Source organism: Vipera ursinii, assembly GCF_947247035.1.
Source record: "Vipera ursinii genome assembly, chromosome: 4".
In the NCBI taxonomy this organism is placed as follows: domain Eukaryota; kingdom Metazoa; phylum Chordata; class Lepidosauria; order Squamata; family Viperidae; genus Vipera; species Vipera ursinii.
The window spans coordinates 83,193,272-83,218,703 of record NC_139514.1 but is presented as its reverse complement, the minus strand read 5'-3'; the positions used below and the strand labels follow the sequence as shown (position 1 = coordinate 83,218,703).

The following is a 25,432-nucleotide window of genomic DNA, read 5'->3' as shown; positions in this document are numbered from 1 at the left end:
TAATGATAAACAAAATATTTGTACATAATGAATGGTTACGGTTCAATGTCATGGAACTAGAAAAAAAAGGCAAACTTGGAATTAATCCAAATGGTCAAATTTAATGTAATATTATTAATCCTATTAACAGTAATCACTATAGTAATATAGTATGATGTAATTAATGTAATGCAATATAAACCACAACAATCAGTTGAAGTTATAGAGTGCTCTTTTATGCCTGGAGTCATGATGTAAAATAGGTATACTTTAACTTTCTTTATTTGTCATCCATATTAAGGCACAAGTATGTCCTATTTTCATTTCATTACCACAAAATAAGTAATAAATATGCCAGTCTAATTTGGATTGTAATCACATTACAAAAATGTAGAGTAGGGAGAACAGTCCCCCTGCTCTTTCCTGCTATTCACTATCATTTGAATATTTCTGTGCAATCTGAGAATTTAGCATGAAATATAAATGTTGAGCTATTTCAAAAATTGTCATATCAATATCAGATTCTACATACATGAAAGGTCTTCTTAAGATTATACTTTCATGGTTAATTTCAAAAGTGAAAAGTGAAAATGTGTGTGAGAAAAGTTAGAATACAATATTGAACAGCAAATGTGTAATAATGCAATTAAGGATATATAAAATTAACTTTAGTGTGATTATCAGCAGGTTTTAGACCTGTGCAGTGGATCAGTTTCTGAAAAGTCCTTGGAGACCATAGAAATGAAACATTTCAAATCAGGTACATCTTTTTGTAAGTGTTGCAGAGGTGTGATGTTTGCACTCCTGCCTACTGTGAAGGAGTCCTTGGAGTGCTACAACACCTTTGTTGAGTTACAAACTGTAAACAACATTGAATAAGCTACTTGTAACTTCTCTAAGCATTAAAGAGCAAGGTATTAATACCAGAAATACTATAGAAAGAACTTTGCATTGATTATTGCTTAGGGAGAAAATAAGGTATGACACAGTTAGCTACTACTTAATGCCAAATTTACTTAGGGCTGCTGGTACAAGGGGACTAGAGAAATACTTTATTGCACTGGTGTTATACATAATAGAGGCATTTTAAATAGTACTGAACCCTGGACTACAACATTTTGGCGTGAAATTGATGATTTTTTCTAAGACTCTGCACAAGATCTGATAGTGTCATGTCCAGAGGATTCAGCATCAGCATCAACATGCTGTTTGGAAGTTTCCATTAATAAGCTGTGATTTTGACATTATCTCTTAAATTTTAAGCAGACAGTTTTAAGGGAGATGCAACTTTTAGGAAATATTTAGAAAACACAATTACTTAGTTATAGAAAGAAGCAAAGAGGAAATATTTATAATTAACATAGCAATATGCCTCGTATTACTAGTTCATCTGTTAATCAAAGCTATCTACAGTACTGTATGCAAACTGGCAGCAGCACAGCTCAGATCTTTCTCTCTTTTAATTTAAAATACCAAAGACTTAACTTTCGTGTTGAAAATCATGCATTTAACAACATATTTAGAGTCCTTCTTCAGGTAAGATAATTTTCTTCAGGCAAGGTACCTTTCCCTCTATTAACTGGAGATAAATTGGAGGCAAATTGATTCTGGTTGATTTTGTAGTAGCTTACTTTTATTTTTATTTTTATTTTATTTATTTTATATGTCATCCATCTCACTATCAAGCAACTCTGGGTGGTTTGTACCCTAATTTTAGAATAATGTGGATAAGTTTGATTTCTGTGACATTTAAATTATAATAAATGTTCCTAATCCTGCATATGCACAAAAATAAAGCTAAAGTATATGTGGGCCTTTGAATAAACCAACCTTTTTCAACTTTTTATTTTTTGCTTCTGAAGGTATCCTTGAAATAATTTTGAAGGTTTTAGGTAAATTCTCTGTAAAAATTATAACATCTACAACTTATGGTACATTAGTGTAATCAGAAAACTGAGTCGTGGCATATAAAATTTATTAGTATTATAAGTGCTAGCTGTTTTTTTTTAATCACTAACAGTTGCTTAATCCCTAATGACCTCTCATGAGACCTAGAAGTCTGAGAAAGTTGAGACTGGTTGCTTTAAAGCTACATAATTACATATCTAGCACTTGTGTCTATACGCTGAGAAATTTGTTAATATGCAGGTGGATCATAAGCTTTCCCATAGATTTTGTTGACAATGTTAATGGAAGATGAATTGGATTGACACAATGAAGGGTTAAAAATATTTCTGAAGAATTTACATCATGGAATATGGATGAATGGATAAACTTATAAAAACTGGAATAGCTTCACAGCTGGTCTATGGCTTTAGGATAATGTTTTTTAGTAAACATCTGTCAGTGCCTGAATAATTCTCTAGGCAAGGTGCTCAGGCATATTGACCATAAGGAGAATGCATGTCTTCAGTATAACAGCAACAACTGTAATTTAGAGGAGACATTAAATAATCAAATAATAACCATGCCCCAAATCACAGCACATTAAACCAATGGGTGAAGTAATTTTAAAAATGTATCATTCTGGTTTATAAAAAATACCTTATAATACTCTCTTGTTATTAAACAGGAAAAAAACAACAACCTAATAATACCCAATTGTTTTAAGATATTATTAAATCCATGCCAAAGATGATGATGATGATGATGATTGATTTTTATACCGCCCTTCTCCCGAAGGACTCAGGGCGGTGTACAGGGCAATGAAATGCAATAAAAATACAATAAACATAATGTTTCATTTTCTAATTACTTGAGAAAAAAGCCTTTTTCAAAAATAGAGAAATTGCTTATTTCCACAATCCAATCTTTAGTATCTGGAATAATGTCAGTTTTATAATTTCTCCAGATACATTTTAGGCAGCCTTCTGGTATAACAGTGATTCCTCAAAGATAGTCAGGTTCCAGATTTTAAAATACAGTTCAATAAAATATTAACTTATTGCCCAGTCCCCTTCTTGAGGGAAAGAGGCGATCTAGAAACATGAAATATAAATAAAATCAATTAATAAATAATATCCTTATCACTGTGGTATTTCTATATAAATATTATGTAATATACACTCACACAGACACATGTGTGTGTGTGTGTGCGTGTGTGTGTGTGTGTGTGTGTTGTAATATTCCCAAAAATACAAGTGATTCACAAGGCCACAACATATGAGTCACTGTATCCTCGATTTTTTTACATCTCCAACAAAGGAAATTATATATTCTTTGTGGAGCCCTATAAACTTAGAATACAATTTTGATCAATTGTAAACTCAAATCTATTGAAACCGGTTTAAGATTTTTAAAGAACTTGCAACTCTTCATGTGATATTATCAGATATTTCAGATATTTCTTTAGTCCTTAAATCCAAGTGGTGTCAACTTTCAAAAGTGTTAACTTTTAGTAAAGAAATGTTGCAGATTAAGTTTAGTCCATGGACTCCATCAAATCAAGTCTTAGGTATCCTTGAAGTGGCTGAGGTGTCTGGTCTACTTTTCATTTTGCTAATCTACTGGACAGCCATCAAATCTACTAGCTGCTAATTATGAGCAGAGTGAGGAGGTAAATTAATTGATTTTAACCCCCACAAAACTAAGCTAAGGTAAACTAAGCAGGTGTGAGTTGTACTTTGCAGAACCAATTTTGATTACAAAATTACACTTTTGTTTAGGAAGAAGAATGTGAATTTGAGAGAGAACAAAAGCATCCTAATTGGTAAAACAGCATGGGCATTAAAGTCAATAAAATATCTGAAACTTCAAGTGTGATATATCAAAGAGTTCCATTCTGTTAAAAGAAAGAATAGAAAGAATATATGGATAGAAAGAATGGATAGAAAGAAAACAAGAATATATTGGGAAATATATTTTAAATAGAATAGAATTCTTCCCTTGCTGAGTGCTGAGTGATAAAGATATCTTTCTAATTTTATATTACATACAGCATAGCTTACAAGTTTGAAACACTTATCCCCATGTTAATTATAGTTAAATAATAACTTTAACTTATTAACACTAATCATGTGACTGTTATAAAACTTACAATACATTCTTGTATAAATACAGTACATTCCTGTATTTATGTGTTTAGAATGAATGCCTAAATTCTAAAAAGATTCTCTAGCTAACATGCTTTTGTATCCATACAATACTATATCATAAACCAATACTGACATTTATTCTAAATTAGTTAAACAATGTCTTTCGAGTTGAGCACCATTTTTGAATTTTGAGTAATACACTTAAGTCTATCACTGTTTTCAGGAAAAAGGTGGATGGTTGGCAAATGATGAAATGCATGCCACAATGTCATGACAGGAACCTGATGTGCTTTCGAGCAACATTGCAGTTGAAAAACAAGACTGGAACCCTGTGGCACCATGCCATATTTTCATCACTGTCTTAACCAAAACTAGAAATGGTCAGGTGTAACTCATCAAAACCAACACAGGAAGTGGGAAAAATCAGAACAAAACTATGGCAGCAGAGATTGGGAAAAACTGCTGCCTGAAATTCTGTAAGGTAAACTGTACAAAATATTAAAGTAAATTGCTTGATTCAACATTAGAAAGTAATTTATAAAGTCTCAGTGAAATGTTGCAAAGATTGCAAAATATTTACCAAGGGTTGCAAGAGCAAGGACAATGGGTTGCATCAACTACAAATAAATAGAGTGACACAACCCCCTTCAATCCCACATCTTAAAAAAACAGAACTCTTGGAAGCGATTTTTTCCAACAGGAACTTTTATTAAGAGTAGCTAATAGCAGGCATAATAGACAGGATCTGAGGATTTCCCACACAGAATGATAGGTTCAGGTATTCCCAAGCAAGACCCCACCCCATAGTCCGCCTGACCAGTGTGGGATGGCCAATCCCCAGGTGTTAGGTCCATCATGGGAAAAGGAGAGATAACATCGGCCCATCTCCAGTTCACACAGCGATGGTCAGCGGCTCTTGACACCTTCCTCTGAAAGTGTAGAAATAAACCAGGCATGGAGGCTACATTCCTTACTCCCTCCTTTGTTCCAGCTGACAGTTTAGGGAGATAAAGTTCAGAGAGAGATATAAAGCAGGAAAGCAAAATGTTACCTTGTAGAAGATAGAGGACACAGGGTCAATAAATGAAAGCAAAAGGTTACATTGTAGCAAATAGAACGGATAGGGGAAGTAGAGGCAATAAACCCATGTGCACATCCCCACTCCCCCTTGGGAGTATGGCAGAACCAAGGGAAAGGTGAGATTTGATTTTGGGTCAGAGGGGATAGATAGAAATGAAACAGGGATGGGTTCTGACAGAGAGGCTTCCTCATTCTTAAACACATGCGATTATAGTTGCCCCCATTCTCAGTACAGAGTAAGGGAAAAGTCTGGAATCCCTTTTGATGGATTAAGCTGCCTTAAAATGTACAGCAAAATAGTGATATGCCAGTGGTAACCAGTATATGTCTAATGCTCTAAAGTTCTCCTGCTGAGATGACGAATCCCAGCAGAGAGAAATCACATTATTTCCATAGAACAGAATAATCCTCCTACATTTAAATTATTCTCAGGTCACAATGCTGATGTAAAGTGGACTGGAATAATGTGATGTCTATGGGAAAAAAGGCACATAGAAATCATTTTACTTGTGCATATTGCTCTTATTAAAGAGGGTGGCATAGTTATGTTCCTGCCTTTACAATGCATTTTCCATGAAATTGGTTGTAGAGGTGAAGACCTTGGCACTCCTTTGTGTCCCGTTCCCCCACCCAGGGAAGTTCTAGTTTTGTTCATATGAGTTCCACATACAGCCTACTTTTCTAAGAACAAATGTAGACCTTGTTGAATGTAGAAGTAGAAAAAGCTTTGAAAATGAAAATATTAAAACAAAATTTTCCTAGTTAAACTTAGTTCATGAAGAAACTAAAATTTAAACTTACACACTTGAAGAACTACTCTCCAAATTTCATGAAATAAATTGAGGCTAATTCTCTGAAATGTACTAATATTTTACTCAAAAATTATCAAAGTTTATGAGGGAAGCAACCACAAAGCTAAAGCTTAAGTTGTTTTTATACTGATCCTTCGTATTAACAATGGGCAAATCCAAGCACAAAGAGGCTTTTATTGCTTCTGGAAAAGCCTTAAAACCTAATTCTGTGGGTTAGCTTGGCAGTCTGATGGGGGACTCTGTATTGGAGGTGGTTGGTGGACTAACAGAAAAGATTCCACCACTGTACCAATCTTGTTTTTGCTGACCTCTGTGCACAATGTTTTAATATTAAATATTAAATATTAAACCATATTAATTATGTTTTTAACTGTAAGCTGCCCAGAGGTGCTTTGCAGAGTGAGATAGATAACATATATAATAAAACAAAAAAAACTTTACTGAAAAGAGTCAGTATTTTAGGCTTGAAACAACCAGACAATTGCTATAGTTACATAAAATTCTGTCTCCTAACTGCCATCTATTTGGTTGTCCACATTTGCTCTAATTAATTCAGGCCTTGCTATGTAAACCAGGAGAAAAAAACCTTTTTTTCTGTCAATAGCCAGGCCATTTTCCAGGAACTGTATTACCAACAAACAGGATCAGAGTTAAAAATAGACAAGGTTGCCTGCTGTCTCTCACAAATACGAAGTCTCTTTTTCACACATGCACACAGAAAACAGATAGGGGCACAATTTTTCTCTCTATGCTTAGAAAAAGAAAGTGATTTTGGTGTGTGTGTAGTTCTCTATGTCTAATTTGTTTCAATAGAAAATCTGAGAAACATGGTTACAAACATGGACAGAGCCTTTGCTTTACTGTCCACAAATTGGGAAATTTAGAATTTACAGGTAAAACTTACACCAAAGAAATCCACTTTTCATTCTTGATTTAAAATTTTCAGCTCCTGTATAACTTCTATTCTGAACAATAAATTCATTGGCAATTTAAAAATAAAACATTGACAATGCTACTTAGTTTGTAGAGACATCTGTTTTAAAAGCAATGAAATGGATAATACGTTATGCATATTATGATCTAATTTAGTATTTAATGTAACAATCTTGCACCAATCCCCCCAAGTGATGATCAATATAACATACAAGAGTGCATAATTCTTGATTACATAGCTACAAACCTGAGGCCATATAATACTGTGCCATCTGGATGAAGGCGAATCATTCGATTCTTAACAGTAACACCATGCACAAACGATTTCTTGTCATTTAGAAAGTAAGTATCAGGCACCCATAGTTGATCTGCTACTCTGTTATCAAGCGTAAGGTTGAGAGGAATCCCAGCATAGGTTAGTCTTTTATCTCGCCAGTATTGTTGAAAATACATTGTTAATGTGTAATCCTGGTGGAGAGAAGAAGAAAAACTGAAGATAAGTCTTGGTTATGAATTGAACTTCCAGAATCAACTTTCATATAATCTTAGATTTAGTTAGGTTGTTCCAAATAAAAAGATAATATTTATTTCAAAATGCATACCATTTTTCTTCCTAAAGGTCTCTTTACCTAATACTGTATAAGCTTCAATGAAACATCTCTGGACTGAAATAACACACTAGCAAGAGCTCTACTAATGTTACTGTAGTGTTTTTGTTTTTAGATTTTTCATAACCAAAAGAAAAAATGACTTCACAAAAATATGTCCACTGCTTTAGAAGAAAAGCTATCTTTCATGGGAAATGAATGTCATTACTATTCAGAGCTACAGCAGTTATATTTTACTTTCAGTGCTCATGAACAGTTTCTATTAAAAGGACAATATGCCCCCTGGTGTTTTCTGCAATTTTCTGATGTGCAAGTTAGGAATAAAGGCATTCTTTACTAGTGATATCTTAATTAAAGCTTGATTTTAGTAGTAATAAAACTGGAAAGTATTTTTATTGACTTGTAATAAATGACTTAAAAAAATAAATTACTAAAACTCACATGTATACATGTATAATACCAAATAAGAAATTATACTACAATATCAGCAATTTAGTTAAACCAAAAGCTGTTGCTATTGTAAAAGAAAATATATATTTAGAGAGGCATATTCTAGCTATCTTGCACTCTTCCTTGAGTTGTGTCAGATTTCCCCTTTAGAGAAGTCTGATCCAGAAGTAAAAAAGTTACCTTTCCCACTCAGCAACTGAAAACAGAGCTTTAATGCTATACTACAGAGCAGCACATGACATTCTATAAACCAAATGGGAAAATAAAGAATACACACATTCTCATCTATATAAGCTATGCCTCATTGTAACCTTCATAAATTCTGCACCCACAATTATTGACTTGGTTTACAGTATTTGCATCAGAATGCATGCTTGGCTAGGAAAGCTAGCTCTGAGAATATGGCAGGAAACAGATAATTAAAAGAGTAAACTTTCCCTCTCCTCTCTGACAGCTCAGGTCACATTGTCCAATTAATCTTTTGGCAATTGTTATGAGAAGAAACTTTGGTTTGCCAAAACATCTTTTAGCGGCTTTGGTTCTCACACTGATAGGGTGTACCTGTGGATCCCAAATGCTCCCCTCCACCACCACCCTATCTATAGACAAGCTAGAAGGACTATGGTGGTCCTAAAGACAGTACATTTTGTAGCTTGAGAGGTATGTGACAATGTTGCCCCTATAGGACAATATTATTCATGTCTATTCATTAGTAAAGGAATGGGTAAAGCAGGGTGGTAAGTTTGAATGCCTTTGGCAGAGAAACACAAAACAAATTCATTAAATAAGGTACAATATATGAATTGTTTGTAACATGAGGATTTGTCCCACACAAGCTTTAAACTGATATTTAACAACTGAGAACAGAACACCCATTATTTTTTGAAACTCACATACCAGTTAAGCAGAAGTAAGCCACAGTTTATGGTCTGGATTCTCATTTTAATCTAGTAAATTGCTTATAAAATAGGCTAGTCTAATTTATTCAGGCTCATTTAGTGAACCTCTCGGTTGGCTTGAAGGTTTGAACTCTCCCTAATATTAGAAATAATCCAATATATTTGAACTCAGGAAGTAAACAACACTGAGTTGAATTACCGTATATACTTGAGTATAAGCCGAATTTTTCAGCCCACTTTTTTGGGCTGAAAACTCCACTTCGGCTTATACTCCAGTCAACAAAAAAATGAACTGTCCCTTCGTTCGGAACAGGCTGCTGAGAGAAGGGAGGGCTGGGCTCCGCACGGGCTACGGGTCCGGCATTCGCCCGCCGAACAGCTGATGGGCGCGGGCGTGGCCGGGCTGTCTCCGGAGCCGGGCGGGTTCCACCGGCTGGGTTTCCCACGGCTGCCTCAGCAGTTGGCGCGGGCGTTCGCCCGCCGAACAGCTGATGGGCGTGGGCGTGGCCGGGCTGTCTCCGGAGCCGGGCGCCTTCCACCGGCGTTCGGCATTCGCCCGCCGAACAGCTGATGGGCGCAGGCGTGGCCGGGCTGTCCCCAGAGCCGGGCGCCTTCCACCGGCGTTCGGCGTTCACCCGCCGAACAGCTGATGGGCGCGGGCGTGGCCAGGCTGTCCCCAGAGCCGGGCGGGTTACGCCGGCGTTCAGCGTTCGCCCGCCAAACAGCTGATGGGCGCGGGCGTGGCCGGGCTGTCAGCGGAGCCGGGCGGGTTCCACCGGCTGGGCTTCCCACGGCTGCCTCAGCAGTTGGCGCGGCCGCCGGCGTTTGCCCGCCGAACAGCTGACGGGCGCGGGCGTGGCCAGGCTGTCCCCAGAGCCGGGCAGGATCCACCGGCGTTGGGTGTTCGCCCGCCGAACAGCTGATGGGCGCGGGCGTGGCCGGGCTGTCTCCGGAGCCGGGCGCCTTCCACCGGCGTTCCGCGTTCGCCCGCCGAACAGCTGATGGGCGCGGGCGTGGCCGGGCTGTCCCCAGAGCCAGGCGGTTTCCACCGGCTGGGCTCCCCACGGCTGCCTCAGCAGTTGGCGCGGCCGCGGGTCCGGTGTTTGCCCGCCAAACAGCTGATGGGCGCGGGCATGGCCGGGCTGTCCCCAGAGCCGGGCGGGTTCCACCGGCTGGGCTCCCCACGGCAGCCTCAGCAGTTGGCACGACCGCGGGTCCGGCATTCGCCCGCCGAACAGCTGATGGGTGCGGGCGTGGCCGGGCTGTCCCCAGAGCCGGGCGCCTTCCACCGGCTGGGCTTCCCACGGCTGCCTCAGCAGTTGGCGCGCCCGCGGGTCCGGCGTTCGCCCGCCGAACAGCTGATGGGCGCGGGCGTGGCCGGGCTGTCCCCAGAGGTAAACTTCGTGACCCACCCAGCCCATGCATAAAACAGAAATGAAAAGTCTTAAAAAAGTTTTGCGCGGTTAAATAAACAGCATTTGCATATTGTTTCTCCACGGAGCACCGACAAAATTCGCTCGAATTAAGGAACGTGGGGAGCTAAAGAATCGGGCTATAGGGAATGTCTGGCATGACGGGCAACCCTGGGAAACACAAGGACTGTAGTGCAGTGGCCGTCTGCGAGCCTCGCCAGCGGCGGCGTTCCTCGGTGTGGGCGTGCCTGCGTCTTTGGGTGTGAGGCTTTCGGAGAGGCTGCCTTTGGCTCCTGGTACTTGCAGCCGGTGTAAAAGAACAAGTCTGTGAAAGCGGGCGAGAATTCATTTCTTTTACACCGGCTGCAAGTACCAGGAGCCAAAGGCAGCCTCTCCGAAAGCCTCACACCCAAAGACGCAGGCACGCCCACACCCAGGAACGCCGCCGCTGCCGTTCTTTCTTTCTCGTTCGCGGGAGCGCGAGGCGGCGTGTGCATACAGAGGCGTATATAGACCCAGGGAGCCGCCGAGCCTTCCCCCACCCGGAGAGAGAAGCGTTTCTGTGTCGGCGCAGGCAGATACCCCTCGCTCGCGAGCAGCCTTGCCCTAGCCCGCCGGTCGCGCCCCCCCCAGATGTTGCGCCCGGTGCGGCCGGCCCCCCCCTGCACCCCCCACGCTACGCCACTGCACTACAGTCCTCGTGTTTCCCAGGGTTGCCCGTCATGCCAGACATTCCCTATAGCCCGATTCTTTAGCTCCCCACGTTCCTTAATTCGAGCGAATTTTGTCGGTGCTCCATGGAGAAACAATATGCAAATGCTGTTTATTTAACCGCGCAAAACTTTTTTAAGACTTTTCATTTCTGTTTTATGCATGGGCTGGGTGGGTCACGAAGTTTACCTCTGGGGACAGCCCGGCCACGCCCGCGCCCATCAGCTGTTCGGCGGGCGAACGCCGGACCCGCGGGCGCGCCAACTGCTGAGGCAGCCGTGGGAAGCCCAGCCGGTGGAACCCGGCCGGCTCCGGAGACAGCCCGGCCATGCCCGCGCCCATCAGCTGTTCGGCGGGCAAACGCCGAACGCTGGTGGAACCCGCCCGGCTCTGGAGACAGCCCGGCCACGCCCGCGATCATCAGCTGTTTGGCGGGCGAACACCCAATGCCGGTGGATCCCGCCCGGCTCTGGGGACAGCCCGGCCACGCCCGCGCCCGTCAGCTGTTCCGCGGGCGAACACCCAACGCCAGTGGATCCCGCCCGGCTCTGGGGACAGCCCGGCCACGCCCGCGCCCGTCAGCTGTTCCGCGGGCAAACACCCAACGCTGGTGGATCCTGCCCGTCTCTGGGGACAGCCCGGCCACGCCCGCGCCCGTCAGCTGTTCGGCGGGCGAACGCCGGACCCGCGGCCGCGCCAACTGCTGAGGCAGCCGTGGGGAGCCCAGCCGGTGGAACCCGCCCGGCTCTGGGGACAGCCCGGCCACGCCCACGCCCATCAGCTGTTCGGCGGGCAAACACCGAACGCCGGTGGAACCCGCCCGGCTCTGGAGACAGCCCTGCCACGCCCACGCCCATCAGCTGTTCGGCGGGCGAACGCTGAACGCCGGTGCAAGGCGCCCGGCTCTGGGGACAGCCCGGCCACGCCTGCGCCCATCAGCTGTTTGGCGGGCAAACGCCGGACCCGCGGCCGCGCCAACTGCTGAGGCAGCCGTGGGGAGCCCAGCCGGTGGAAGGCGCCCGGCTCTGGGGAGAGCCCAGCCACGCCCGCGCCCATCAGCTGTTCGGCGGGCGAACACCCAACGCCGGTGGATCCCGCCCGGCTCTGGGGACAGCCCGGCCACGCCCGCGCCCATCAGCTGTTCGGCAGGCGAACACCCAACGCCGGTGGAACCCGCCTGGCTCTGGGGACAGCCTGGCCACGCCCGCGCCCATCAGCTGGTCGGCGGGCGAACGCCGGACCCGCGGCTGCACCCACGGTCAGGGGCGAACGGGGGGCCATGAACGGCCACAGAGCACATGTGCCGGCAGGGATGGCTGGGAGAAGGCTGGAGACGGCTGCCGGTGGTTGCACAGCTCCATCAGCTGAGAGGCGGCAAGAAACAGCCGCCGGCGGAGTCAACGAGCAGCTCGTCGTGGCACAGAATATAGATATGTTGCTAAGAAGGGGCCAAGCTTATACTTATACTCGGCTTATACTCAAGTCAATAACTTTTTCCAGTTTTTTGGGGTAAAATTAGGGGTCTCGGCTTATACTCGAGTCGGCTTATACTCAAGTATATACGGTATATATTTTCCCAATAGGGGATACTGTAGTATGAGACTAGGCTGAAATTGCCATACCTACAGATGAAGTAGGCATGTAAGCAGGGTGGAATTGTGTCTATAAGACCCCTTCAGGAAGGTAGTTAAGAAGAAGCCAAGTCCTTAAGGAAACAATGGTAAGAATGTTACCTGAACCAGACAAAAGAAATTTGGCCTGAGCGCATGGAACCTCTCCTCCCCTATAAATCCCAGCAACAGCCTGACTTGAAAATCAACAAGATAAGTTTAGTGCCAGCCTTGTGAATTGACAAAACAAGCATAAAAGGGATCCTGAAGCTTGCTCACTTTTTGAGTTGTTTTGGATCCAGATTTGGCATCTTCTATCCCTGTAGCTAGTGCCTGGCAGCCTAATTAACAATGATGTTGGTAAGTGTTGATGAGTGTATATTTGCATGTGAGAAAGAGTAAGTGTAGATTGCAATCAGTAAAGTTTTGCTGTTATTTTAAATTCATGGGTGTCCACATATTGCAAAGAACCTATTGTTTCAATGTTTGGTTGAAAGTGAATTGAGTGTGTCCCTAATTACTTCTCAGTTGTTGACCAGGACTATGAGTGTGTGTGAGAGAGTTTATCAGTAAGGATAGCTGATCAATGATGGACACTTTTTTATGAATAAGTGACTAAGAATTACAATAATTCCTAAGTATATTTATTCAAAAGGAAGGCAGTACCTAGATTAAATAAGTATAGAATTGTAATTACAATTGGTTTGATCATGTTAATCTGGTTAATCATTGCTATTTTTTCTTAATAATGCTGCATTCAAATATTTCCAGATGTTAATTAATCACTCAGGAGCAGGCCATTCTTAAACTCTCTTATATATCATGCATTTCCTAACTAACCCCTTTTTATTTAATTCCATACTGAATGACACCCTGTTGATAATGTTGAGCTGAGGGCTCTTACTATCAGTTAAGTCATCAGGGACTACTGCTTTGTTATGGTTGGATCTTTTTACCATTATGGTCCACTAACTGGGAAGAAATCCTGAGGATATTGGACTATTTTTTTCATCTCCTTAATAGAAACTAGTATGCTAACCTGCAATCACAAGAAAATGAATGTATGTTTATCCTGCAGTAGTTTTTATTTTCAGATAAATATATTGTAGAACAGGGCTTTTCAACCTTTTCATCCATTGTACCACTTTTGGGATATGGCAATATCTGAGTACCACCAGTTGCCTAGCAAGGTGTCAAAAACTTGATGACCGAAAAAAAGAGGAAAAAAGTGATAAGTCCTCGACTTACAATAGTTCGTTTAGTGACTGTTCGAAATTACAACGGCACCGAAAAAAGTGACCTATGACCATTTTTCACAGCACCCCCAGGGTCATGTGATTTACATTTGGATGCTTGGCAACTGATTCATATTTATGATGTCTGCAGTGTCTCAAGGTCATGTGATCCCCTTTTGGAACCTTTTGACAAGCAAAGTCAATGGGGAAACCAGATTCACTTAACAACCTTTTATATTGGGGTGTCAACCTCAATTTCAATTAGGGCCAGCTGATCTTCACCCAGGTCTGTGCAGCGCTGCTTTAGCTGGTTCCCTTCCCCGCTACACTTGGCTAGGGGTCGCGTACCACCTGCCAAGTGCTAAAGTACCACTGGTGGTATGTGTACCACTGGTTGAAAAGCCCTTCTAGTCCTGTTCAGTTGACATGCTAACCAGAGCAGACTGTTCACTGCGGATTCTTATGCTCCAAATATGAACAGAAAAAAAAGAGGATCTGGTGTTTGTCTATTCTCATGGTATGAACAGTAACATTTTTCCCACACTAGCACTTGGTATGAAGACCTTGAAAAAGATATGCAAATGCTGTGATGTCTGTATACCTAGAAATATCAGAATGATGCAAGCCACGGTATTCCCTGTGACACTCTGTGGAAGCAAAATTTGGATTCTGGAGGGAAGAGGAATTATGCTTTTGAACACTGGTATTGAAGAAGACTTCTAAGAATACCATGGACAGCCAAAAAAACTAACAAATGGATTATTGAATAAATCAACTCAGCATTCTCACTCAAAGCACAACTACTGTAAGTGGGTTCAAACCATAATTATCAGAAAATCTAGCCCTCTGGAAAAGGATTTAATGCTGGTAAAGGTGGAAGGAAAGATAAGAAGAACATTTAGCAATAAAGTGGATGTCTCAGTTACAGCAGCAATGAGTACACGAGATCAGGTTAGGGATAAATACCATGTTTCCCCGAAAGTAAGACCCAGTCTTATATTATTTTTGTCTCCAAAAGAGGCATTAGATCTTATTTTCAGGCAGTGTCTTATATTTTTCATGACACCTGCCTCCTCGCGGCGGTTGTACCAACAGCCCATCTAGCTGGAGCCTGCATGGCTGCTGGCCCACTTCTGCTGCAGCTGCTCATGGCAGGAGGCTGTGTGGCACATTGTGCCGCTGCCACCACGACGACGCAAGGCAGGTGGGTGAGGAGGTGGAGCTGCCCCATGCACCTTGCACCTGCTTCCTTCAGGTCCCCCCCAGCCAGGCCATTCCTTGCTCCCTTTCATTCCTCTCCTGAGCCAGACTGCCATGCTACCCTACGGAGGATGGGTGGGGTCGGCCTGGTCCCCCTCCTGCTGAAATGGAGTTGTTGTTTTTTTAATCCCATTTATATCCCGCCCTTCTCCGAAGACTCAGGGCGGCTTACAATCTAAGCACAAATCAATGTGCTTAGCAATAGCCTTCATTCTATGTATATGCCTGCTTATTAGGGCTTTTGGGGGGGGCAGCGGCATTTTTACAAAGTCAGCTTATTGCCCCCAACAATCTGGGTCCTCATTTTACCTACCTCAGAAGGATGGAAGGCTGAGTCAACCTTGAGCCTGGTGGGATGCGAATCTGCACTAATTGCAGGCAGCTGGAGGCATTAGCCCACTGCTCCACCAAGGCTCTTTCATGGGACTAAAGGTTCATGGGACTAAAAAAAGTTCAGTCAGACCTTCCAACTTCTCACGAGATTCTTTTTTTTTGTGAGAGGTTGGAAGGTCTCACTGAACTCTTTTTTAGTCTTGCAATCTCTGTTTCCCTGCAGCAGGAGAAAAATGCACCAGAGCTGGAAAGCAGGTTAGTGAATAAATATTTTGCTTTCAGGAGGAGAAGTGGCAGGAAATGGGGCTGCCATTTCAAAAATGGAGATGGGAGATGTGGGCCAGGGCAGCAAGCAAGTGCTCTTCTTTGCTCTGCATCACTGTGCACAGCTGCTCTGCTTCCTGTTCTCTGTTCTCTACAGTGGTGGTGATGGAGGGCTGGCAGAGGGAGGCTGTGGGGGAGGCTTGTGCAAGCTATGGGAGAGTTGGCGGAGAAGGAGGTGGCTACTGCCGCCCGACAGGTGATTTGTGGGGCAGAGCGTGAAGAAACCCCCTCCAGTGGCACACAGTGGCAGCAGAGCCTTTCACCATCACTCCCCCCTAGCTCCGAAATGGTGGAGGGGGACAAGGCCTACCCCGCCCATCCTCCGTAGGGTAGCATGACAGTCCGGCTCAGGAGGGGAGTGAAAGAGAAAGAGTGAAAGGAATGGCCTGGCTGGGGGGGACCTGAAGGAAGTGAGTGCCAGGTGCATGGGGCAGATCCCCCCTCCCCCACCTGCCTCACATCGTTGTGGCAGCAGCGGTGTGATGAGCCATGTGGCCTCCTGCCCCATTGCGGTAGCCAAGTGGGACAGAGTGAGCAGGGTACTAATTAGGGCTTATTTTTGGAATAGGGATTATATTAGGTGAAGTGTCTCGGACAATGACCAGAGAGACGGCAGGCTGGGTTTCAACGATTTATTCGCATCAGCTCTGGACAGCTGACAAGCCGAGAAACATGTCCTTTTATAGTGAACTGTCAACAGTAACAACGAATCAGGAAACCATATTCTCCCGCCTCGAGGGAAGCGACCAATAGTCAGCCGGTAGCTTTGACAGCTCCCGGGCGATTGCGCTTGTGCGGCTTAGCCGGGGGAATCCGTCAGCTGGCTGGCTTGCTGGCTGAGGGGAGGCGTGTATCGGGAGCCAGCATTCTGACAGCTCGCGGCTGTCAGCCAGCTGGTTCTTGCACCTGCGCAGCCTTTTGACAGCTGTCACTGTCAGCGGCTGCTGCTGGCTGTGCGCATGCGCAGTTTCTTCTGGCAGCCTTTTGACAGCTGTCATCTGTCAATGGCTGCCACGTTAGAGATTCCCTGGTTCTTCTCAGGCCGGGAGATCATTCATATAATGTCAGTATGTAACATTAGGCCCACCCCAAAAAATCAGGGTAGGTCTTTTTTGTGGGGTGGGTTTATTTTCAGGGAAACATGGTAGTCATGGAGAAAATATTTCTATGTGATCATTAGGAGGTGAAGTTGACAGCACACAATCAATATAATCATTCCATTTATTATTTGCTCTTTTTTATTAATATTCTTAGATGTAAAGAATCACAAGTATTATTTAGAAAAAGAATCCTTTTCCTTTTAAATAAATAATTTATGTTTTGTGTGTTTGCTAAAGGAAACAATAGCACAAAAGGTATTCCCATATTCAGTATGGATATAGAATCTTTCAAAAAGTAGAACTCTTTTGTATTAAAACACAACTAAAAGGGTTTATGTTGTACAGCATTCTACAGGATTCAGATATGTCAGCTGGTAACAACTTGATAGGAAGAAGAAAGTTATAAAGAATGGGGATATTAGGATGCTAGACCCTAAAGAAAAAAAGATTCTGGATTGAGAATCACATTAGAGAAAATTTGCTTTAATTACTTGATTCTTTAGAGCACTTCTAAATCCTTTTCCAAGTATGCACAACTTTATAGCCCTAAATAAAAAGTCTTCATACTTGAAGTATAGCTGTCCCATGCTTAAGGGGCAAAACTATTCAAACCAGCTAAATTCCACTGCCAGCTAAATTTCACTGGACATCATTGCCCACTGCCTAGAGGCTACTATATGAGGACAAATTATGCATTGTAAAGATCGCTTGAAGACGGGAGATACTTTCAATGTAATCTACAGATTCCCTGCATGGATTGACCTGTGACTATGTAGGACAGATGTGGGGGAAGCTAACCATCGGATTGTAAGAACACAAGTAAGTGGTCAGACGAGGAGACCTGAACTCATTGATAGCCTCATATTGAAATGAACAAGGACATATATTCAATTTTGCAGCTACTAAGATTGTTGGGTGAGCAGGCACAAAAACAGCCAGGGAAGTGATTAAAGCTAGGAAATGGGCCCTCATCATTCAACAAGAGTGCTGATTTATCACCAGCTTATCAAGTACTTAGGAGGTGAGGACTTGGCAGCACAAGGAAACAACTGCTAACAACTTAATATCCAGCCATCAACACCGCAATCAGCAACTAAAAAGTCACAAACAACAGGCACCATATAAATACCATGCACAGAATAGCCCAAAGCACACATTCTGCTAGAGAGAAGTTCCCTGAGGATGGGCTCTAGCATGAGTCTGGGAGCTCAGAAAACTAAATCTCTGGTTCTGGTGACTGAACCAGAATGTATCCTGCAGCTAAATTCCAGCCAGCATCTAGACACAGGAGCACAAAGTGGGAGCTGATAATAACTTATCATCTGGATAAAATTCCACTGGATGCCAATAGAATAGAATAGAATAGAATAGAATAGAATAGAATAGAATAGAATAGAATAGAATAGAATAGAATAGAATAGAATAGAATAGAATAGAGTAGAGTAGAGTAGAGTAGAGTAGAGTAGAGTAGAGTAGAGTAGAGTAGAGTAGAGTAGAATAACTTTATTGTCACTTTAAATGTACATTAGTTGGCATACATTTGTATGAAATTTCATTGCATATAGCTCTCAAAGTGTCACCACATCCAATATCCACTACATAAATATGACAAAAAATTGCATATACTCACATATATTCTATGACACAGAGAAACAACACAGTCTAGTTCATATGTATACATGTACTCGTCCAGGGATATTATCAGGATCCGCAGCTTTTCAAGTGTTGAATTTCTGCTAATGACTTTTACCCTAAACCTGAATATTTGAAAGAGCCTTCCAGACATCTTGAAGTATAGAAGGAATGCTTTTCTTCTTTAGAGACAACAAAGAGTTTTTACTTACAAAAGAGTGGTGCAACTAAAAAGATTTTGATGATCTATCTTTATCAACCAAATGCCTCAGATCTTTCCATCTTCCAATATTTTGCATGGCTTATTAGTAGAGATTAGTGTACAAAGGTGTGTGTATATGTATGTGTAAGTGATGAATGATGAACTCCAACAATTGTATTTTAACTGCATTTAAAAGAAAAAGTTCATTTTATTTAAATTCCTATCTGGAGCTTTTGAGTCTGCAAATGGGCAGCTTCAGCCTTGGCATTTGCATAAGTTCAAAACTGTGAAAAAAATATTATCTCATTCCATATTTGAATCCCTCTATTCCCAGATTAACATCTGAAGACATAACATTCAGAGGTGAAGCAGATGAGTATGAATTAGGCTTTAAAAAAAAATCAGGGCACTGCAATGCTAGCATGCACATTCTGTCTGTCCATCTTTTCACAAACGGAAAATATTCAAATGTTCCTTTGAAATCTCTACTAATCTTTCTATCTAAAGAAGGAGCTTGTGTTTGATATTATATAGTGAACACTGTAGTCAAATAAGGATTTGATTCTCAGCTCTTTGTCCAACATATCATTCACTATGTTACTGGATTTTTCTCATAATGTGCCAATACTATATCCCAGGGCTTTTCAACCAGTGGTACGCATACCACCAGTGGTACTTTAGTACTTGGCAGGTGGTATGCGATCCCTAGCCAAGTGTAGCAGGGCAGGGAACCATCTAAAGCAGCGCTGCACAGACCTGGAAGAGATCAGCTGGAGCTGCAGAGCTTGGCAGAAGTCTCAGGATTGGTGCAGGTGGCGACATGGTAATTGGAGCTTTCAGCACACACTGAAGAGAAAAGGAGGAGGGTGGACAGAAGAGAAGGTATAAAAGGGGCAGATTTTGGCAGGAGAGGAAGAGAAAAAGCAAGAAGCGAAGAGGTATTTCTTAGCAAAGCAGTGATGAGAGACAGAGGGAGCAGCCTGTTTTGGGGGAAGGGTGAGTGAGACTGAGTGAGCAAGTATGTGGCCTGGGAAGACACGGAGGTAAGTGAGTGAGCAAGCTGCCTTGAAAGAGAGGGGGGGACTTTGGAAGAGATGGGGGTGAGTGAGCAAGCGAGCATACGGCCTTGGAAGAGATGGGGTGGCCTGGGAAGAGGCAGGGTGTGCGAGTGAGTGGCCTGTTTTCGGGGGAAGGGCGAGTAAGCAGCTGTTTTTTGGGGAAGGGCAAGTGAGCAAGTGGCCTGTTTTCAGGGAATGGGTGAGCAAGTGAGCTGAGCCCCATTATTCGCTTGCACTTCTACTGGGCTATGGGGGCTCAGCAGGAGCCCAAGATCAGTGTGTGCAGCTACAGCTTATCAGTGCTTCTGCTGAGCCCCCCAGAAGCACCAATCAGCTGGATCCCAGCACTGATCCTGGCACTTCTGCTGAGCCCCAAAGAAGCGCTGATCAGCTAGACCCTGGCACTGATCTTGGCACTTCCGCTGAGCTACCCAGAATCGCCGATCAGCTGGAGCCCAGCGCTGATCCTGGTGCTTCTGCTAAGCCGCCCAGGAGTGCCAATCAGCTGGAGCGTGGCACTAATCCTGGTGCTTCTGCTAAGCTGCCAGAAGTGCCAATCAGCTGGAGCCTGACGCTGATTCTGGCGCTTCTGCTGAGCCCTGACAGCCCTGCAGAAGTGCAGATAGCTGTCAGGGTGAAGCAGAAGTGCCAGGATAAGGGAAGGAAGGAAGGAAGGAAGGAAGGAAGGAAGGAAGGAAGGAAGGAAGGAAGGAAGGAAGGAAGGAAGGAAGGAAGGAAGGAAGGAAGGAAATGGGAATGAGAAAAAGGAAGGCAGAGAGGAAAGGAGGGAAGGAGGAAGAGAGGGAGGGACAAAGGAAGGAAAGAAACCTCCCCCTCCCTGGTAACCACAATATTAATATAGTATATTAATATTATGACTCAACTATCTGAACACAATTTCTCATTTAATTGGGTTTATAATGTAATTAGTTAGCAAAATTCATATGTTTAGAGTCAGTTTGGTCTAGCATTAGGCTAGAAAGCAAGAGACTATGAGTTCTATTTCTACTCTAAGCGTGAAAGCCAACTGGGTGACTTTGGGTCAATCATCTCTTTCAGTTCAACCACCTCACAGGATTGTTATTGTGGAGGTAATGGGAGGAGGAAGGAGTTTTAGGTATGTTTACAGTACTGCCTTCAGTTATTTGTAAAAATAATAAAGGTGGGATATGAATAATTTGGGAGGGGAAATCTTTGCTTGTATAAACAGAGGCTTAGAATCAAAATTATGTGAAATACCAGTACTGCTTTATAAAGCCTTAGTAAGGCCATACCTGGAATACTGCATCCAGTTTTGGTCACCATGTTACAAAAAACATGCTGAGACTTTGGAAAAAGTGCAAAGAAGTGCGACTAAGATGATTAAAGGTCTGGAGACTAAAACATATGAAAAATGGTTGCAGGATTTGGGTTTGGCTAGTCTAGAGAAAAGAAGGATTGGGGGTGACATGATAGCAGTATTCCAGTATTTGAGGGGTTGCCACAAAGAGGAGGGGGTCAACTTATTTATCAAAGCACAAGAAACAATAGTTGGAAACTGACCAAAGAGAGAAGCAACCTGGAATTAAACAGAAACTTCCTAACAGTGAGGACAATTAACCAATAGAACATCTTGCTCTCAGAAGTTGTAGATGCTTCATCACTGGAAGTTTTTAAGTTGAGACTGGACTGGACAGTCACTTTTCTGAAATGGTATAGGGTCTCCTGCTTGAGCAGGGGGTTGGACTAGAAGACTTCCAAGGTCCTTTCCAGCTCTATTCTGATTGATTGAATAGAGCTAAAGAAAAGTAGCAAGCTGGATTGGTTCTGAGTCCATTGATCTCTTGCTATTAATGCAGTGTTATTATATATTACAGTTCATATCTAGCTCTGGGTCATCATCATCTTGGTGACACTGTTTATGTACTTTTTAAAACAGCATCCAAGGATTAATAAATAAATTAATAAATTTGTCTTGTTCTCTTAAAATCATATAGCATGATTCTTCACAGAAATAATTAGTAAAAAGCTGTATGATTCTTATAATGATACGATTCTTAGTCCTCAGAATTTCAGAATTTACATGCTTCTATCTGGAATGATTCTCAGGCCCTCTTTCTGAGTTCAAAGTATTTCCTAATTCTATGTATAAACTAGAAATCACATTAAATTCAGTAATGCTGGTATTTAATCCTCATTATAAAACAACACATTTCATTTTGGAATATACTGTAGTCGTGAATAACTTCAATGACCTTGAAGAATCAGACTTCTTAGCCTTAAAAAAAGTATCCAATTAATTAGATCACTTTTAATTATGAAGCACACGCCTAAAAATTCTGTACTTCTGATTAACTTCTTCTAGATAAACTCTTTTAATGTTTTATTCAATTTTAATTAGATTTTTTTTTCATAAATTGAACTTTGATTTGCTGCTTCCTAGGATGGTTAAAATCAACCCATTGCTTGTGAGTCATATAATTTCAGTTTGTCTATTTTATACTGTTGTATTTTATCAGTGTAATCTGTTTTGAATCCTAAAGCTCTAGCTAAACATGAAAATATATATAGTACATTGTAATTAAAGCTTAATATACTACTCAATAATTATAATTTAAATTTGGAAATGAAATGGCAAGGGTAAATGTTTCAGTATGTTTTTGGCTACTGTTGTTGAAATTGAACTACAATCAGGAAAAAGTTACATTAATGGAGAGATAGGAATGTGTAAATGTTAGTGTAAATTTGGTGGATATTTGGTTGCTCCTTGTTAGATGTTATTTTTTATCAATTCTTGGCCTTTTCACTAACAACAAGGGTAGATAAGAGATAATTTCTATATTAATTTATTTATATCTAAAGATGGAAATGAGAAATTTGTCTACTGTGCATTATATAATAAACTTCTGTACAAGGGTATTTATACCAACTGTATTTACATCTATCGTAAGTAACTTTCATTTGTTGCCTGATTAAAAAAATGTGATGTCATATCAATACTGTAGTTAGTTAAGAATAGTGCAACAATATTTTGTGATAAAGGGTTGAATGGAAAAGTTTTCTAAACATTACAACTATCAAAAGTTATACTGGGGATAGTCTCTATAAATTCTGTAGAATATATAGCATTTGTTGTGACTGATTTTCTAGCTTCTACATGAAAGCATATTATTTTAATCAGCCACATACTGTTTGTTTTTGTATTGCCTATTTTACCTTCATTTCATGCAAATGTAATTTATTATGTATGTGGTCATATTATTGAAACACTGGCTTTGGAAGATAATAATTAGAAACATCTGTTAACATTTTCCAGATTATATGGTTTATATATGGTCTCCTACGTAATTTCAAAATGCTCAAAGAATTAAATGTTACTTCTAGTACATTTGGTATATGCATATGTTTGTGTCCGTATGTGTGTATATATATTATGACTTTTTGCACAAAATTGTTACATTATTAACCCGTTTACAATTATGAATTAGATACAGACTTGGAATACCATATAAATCAGCAATCATAGCATTGGATACACATATCAGAGATATTCAGTAGCCTACTATTTCTTGTGGAACAATTGTACCTTTTTCCTAAATACTCTGCATATTAGAGAATGTACTAGTAATATAAATTGGGAGGACAAAATTTTGCTTGGTTTTTGTGACAAATTGTTTTGTAATCTGAACAATATGCTCATAATGAGATTAGATAAATCATTGTACATGATCATGACAAAAATAATAAATGATAAAAATGACAATTTTGATATATTGATCATATGTGTATATTGCATTTGATATATATGTATCAAAAATTGATATATTTTTATCATATCTGAATATAATTACCTGAGAATTTAAGAAGTTGTAGACCAAAAATAAGTTGAGTAAAGTTGTAGGATATAGCCAGGCATTTCAACCTTTTCACCCATTGTACCACTTTTAGGATATGGCAATATCTGAGTACCACCAGTCGCCTAGCAAGGTGTCAAAAACTTCATGATCAAAAAAAAGGAAAAAAGTGATAAGTCCTCAACTTACAACAGTTCGCTTAGTGACTCTTTGAAGTTACAACGGCACTGAAAAAAGTGACCTATGACCATTTTTCACACTTATGACTGTTTCAGCATCCCCAGGGTCATGTGATTTACATTCGGATGCTTGACAACTGATTCATATTTATGATGTCTGCAGTGTCTCAAGGTCATGTGATCCCCTCTTACAACCTTTTGACAAGCAAAGTCAATGTGGAAACCAGATTCACTTAACAACCTTTTATATCGGGGTGTCAAACTCAGTTTCATTTAGGGCCACATTAGCATTGTGGTTACCATGGGTGGGAGGTTTCTTTCCTTCCTTTTTCCCTCCCTCCGTCCCTCCCTCCTTCTCATTCCCATCTATTTCCTTCCTTCCTTCCTTCCTTCTTTCCTTCCTTCCTTCCTTCCTTCTCATTCCCATCTCCTTCCTCCCCTTCCTTCCTTCCTCCCCTCCTTCTTTCCCTCCTTCTCTTTCCCATCTCCTTCCTCCCCTCCTTCCTTCCTCCCCTCCTTTCCCTCCTTCTCATTCCCATCACCTTCCTCCCCTCCTTCCTTCCTTCCTTCCTTCCCTCCTTCTCATTCCAATCTCCTTCCTTCCTTCCTTCCTTCCTTCCTTCCTCCCTCCCTCCCTCCCTCCCTTCCTTCCTTCCTTCCTTCCTTCCTTCCTTCCTTCCTTCCTTCCTTCCTTCCCTGATCCTGGTGCTTCTGCTGAGCCCTGACAGCTGATTGGGACTTCTGCAGGGATGTCAGTGCTCAGTAGAAGCACCAGAATCAGCGCCGGGATCCAGCTGATCTTCTGGGTGGCTTAGCAGAAACACCAGGATCAGCGCCAGGATCCAGCTGTTTGACAATTCTGGGCAGCTCAGGAGAAGTGCCGAGATCATTGCTAGGGTCCAGCTGATAGGCGTTTCTTCGGGGCTCAGCAGAAATGCCATTATCAGTGCTGGGATCCAGCTGATTGGTACTTCTGGAGGGCTCAGCGGAATCACTGATCAGCTGTAGCTGCACGCACCGATCCTGTGTTCCTGCCAAGCCCCCATAGCCCTGCAGAAGTGCATGCCAATCCTGGGGCTCCTGCCCAGCTCACTCGCTCACCCTTTCCCTGAAAACAGGCCGCTTGCTTGCTTGCCCTTTCCCCCAAAACAGGCTGCCTGCTTGCTTGCCCTTCCCCCCAAAACAGGCCACTTGCTTGCTCACCCTTTCCCCCAAAAAACAAGCTGCTCGCTCACTCGCCCTTCCCCAGAAAACAGGCCACTCACTCGCTTGCACACCCTGTCTCTTCCAAGGCCACCCCATCTCTTCCAAGACTGCTCGCTCGCTTGCTCACCGTGTCTTCCAAGGCCGCATGCTCGCTCACTCTCTTTCACTCACCCTTCCCCCCAAAACAGGCTGCTCCCTCTACCTCTTGTCACTTCTTTGCTAAGAAATACTTCTTTGCTTCTTTCTCTGTCTCTTCTTCTCCTGCCAAAATCTGCCCCTTTTATACCTTCTCTTCTCTCCGCCCTCTTCCTTTTCTCTTCCATGTGTGCTGAAAGCTCCAATTACCATGTTGCCATGTGCACCAATCCTGAGACTTCTACCAAGCTCTGCAGCTCCAGCTGATCTCCTCCAGGTCTGTGCAGTGCTGCTTTAGATGGTTCCCTCCGCTGCTACACTTGGCTAGGGATTGCGTACCACCTGACAAATGCTAAAGTACCGCTGGTGGTATGCGCACCACTGGTTGTAAAGCCCTGCTCTAAAGG

General features: G+C 42.5%; 1 protein-coding gene across 2 annotated transcripts in view; it reads right to left on the bottom strand.

The window, feature by feature from the left end:
• GABRB3 (gamma-aminobutyric acid type A receptor subunit beta3) overlaps positions 1–25,432 on the bottom strand; it is a gene marked incomplete at its 3' end in the record, with an annotated part of 371,697 nt that overhangs the window by 61,372 nt on the left and 284,893 nt on the right. For both annotated transcript variants that reach the window (XM_083361517.1, XM_083361516.1), the window contains one exon: positions 7,086–7,306. In XM_083361517.1, coding sequence (XP_083217643.1) covers positions 7,086–7,306 — 221 coding nt within the window. The remainder of the gene's footprint in view (positions 1–7,085; positions 7,307–25,432) is intronic.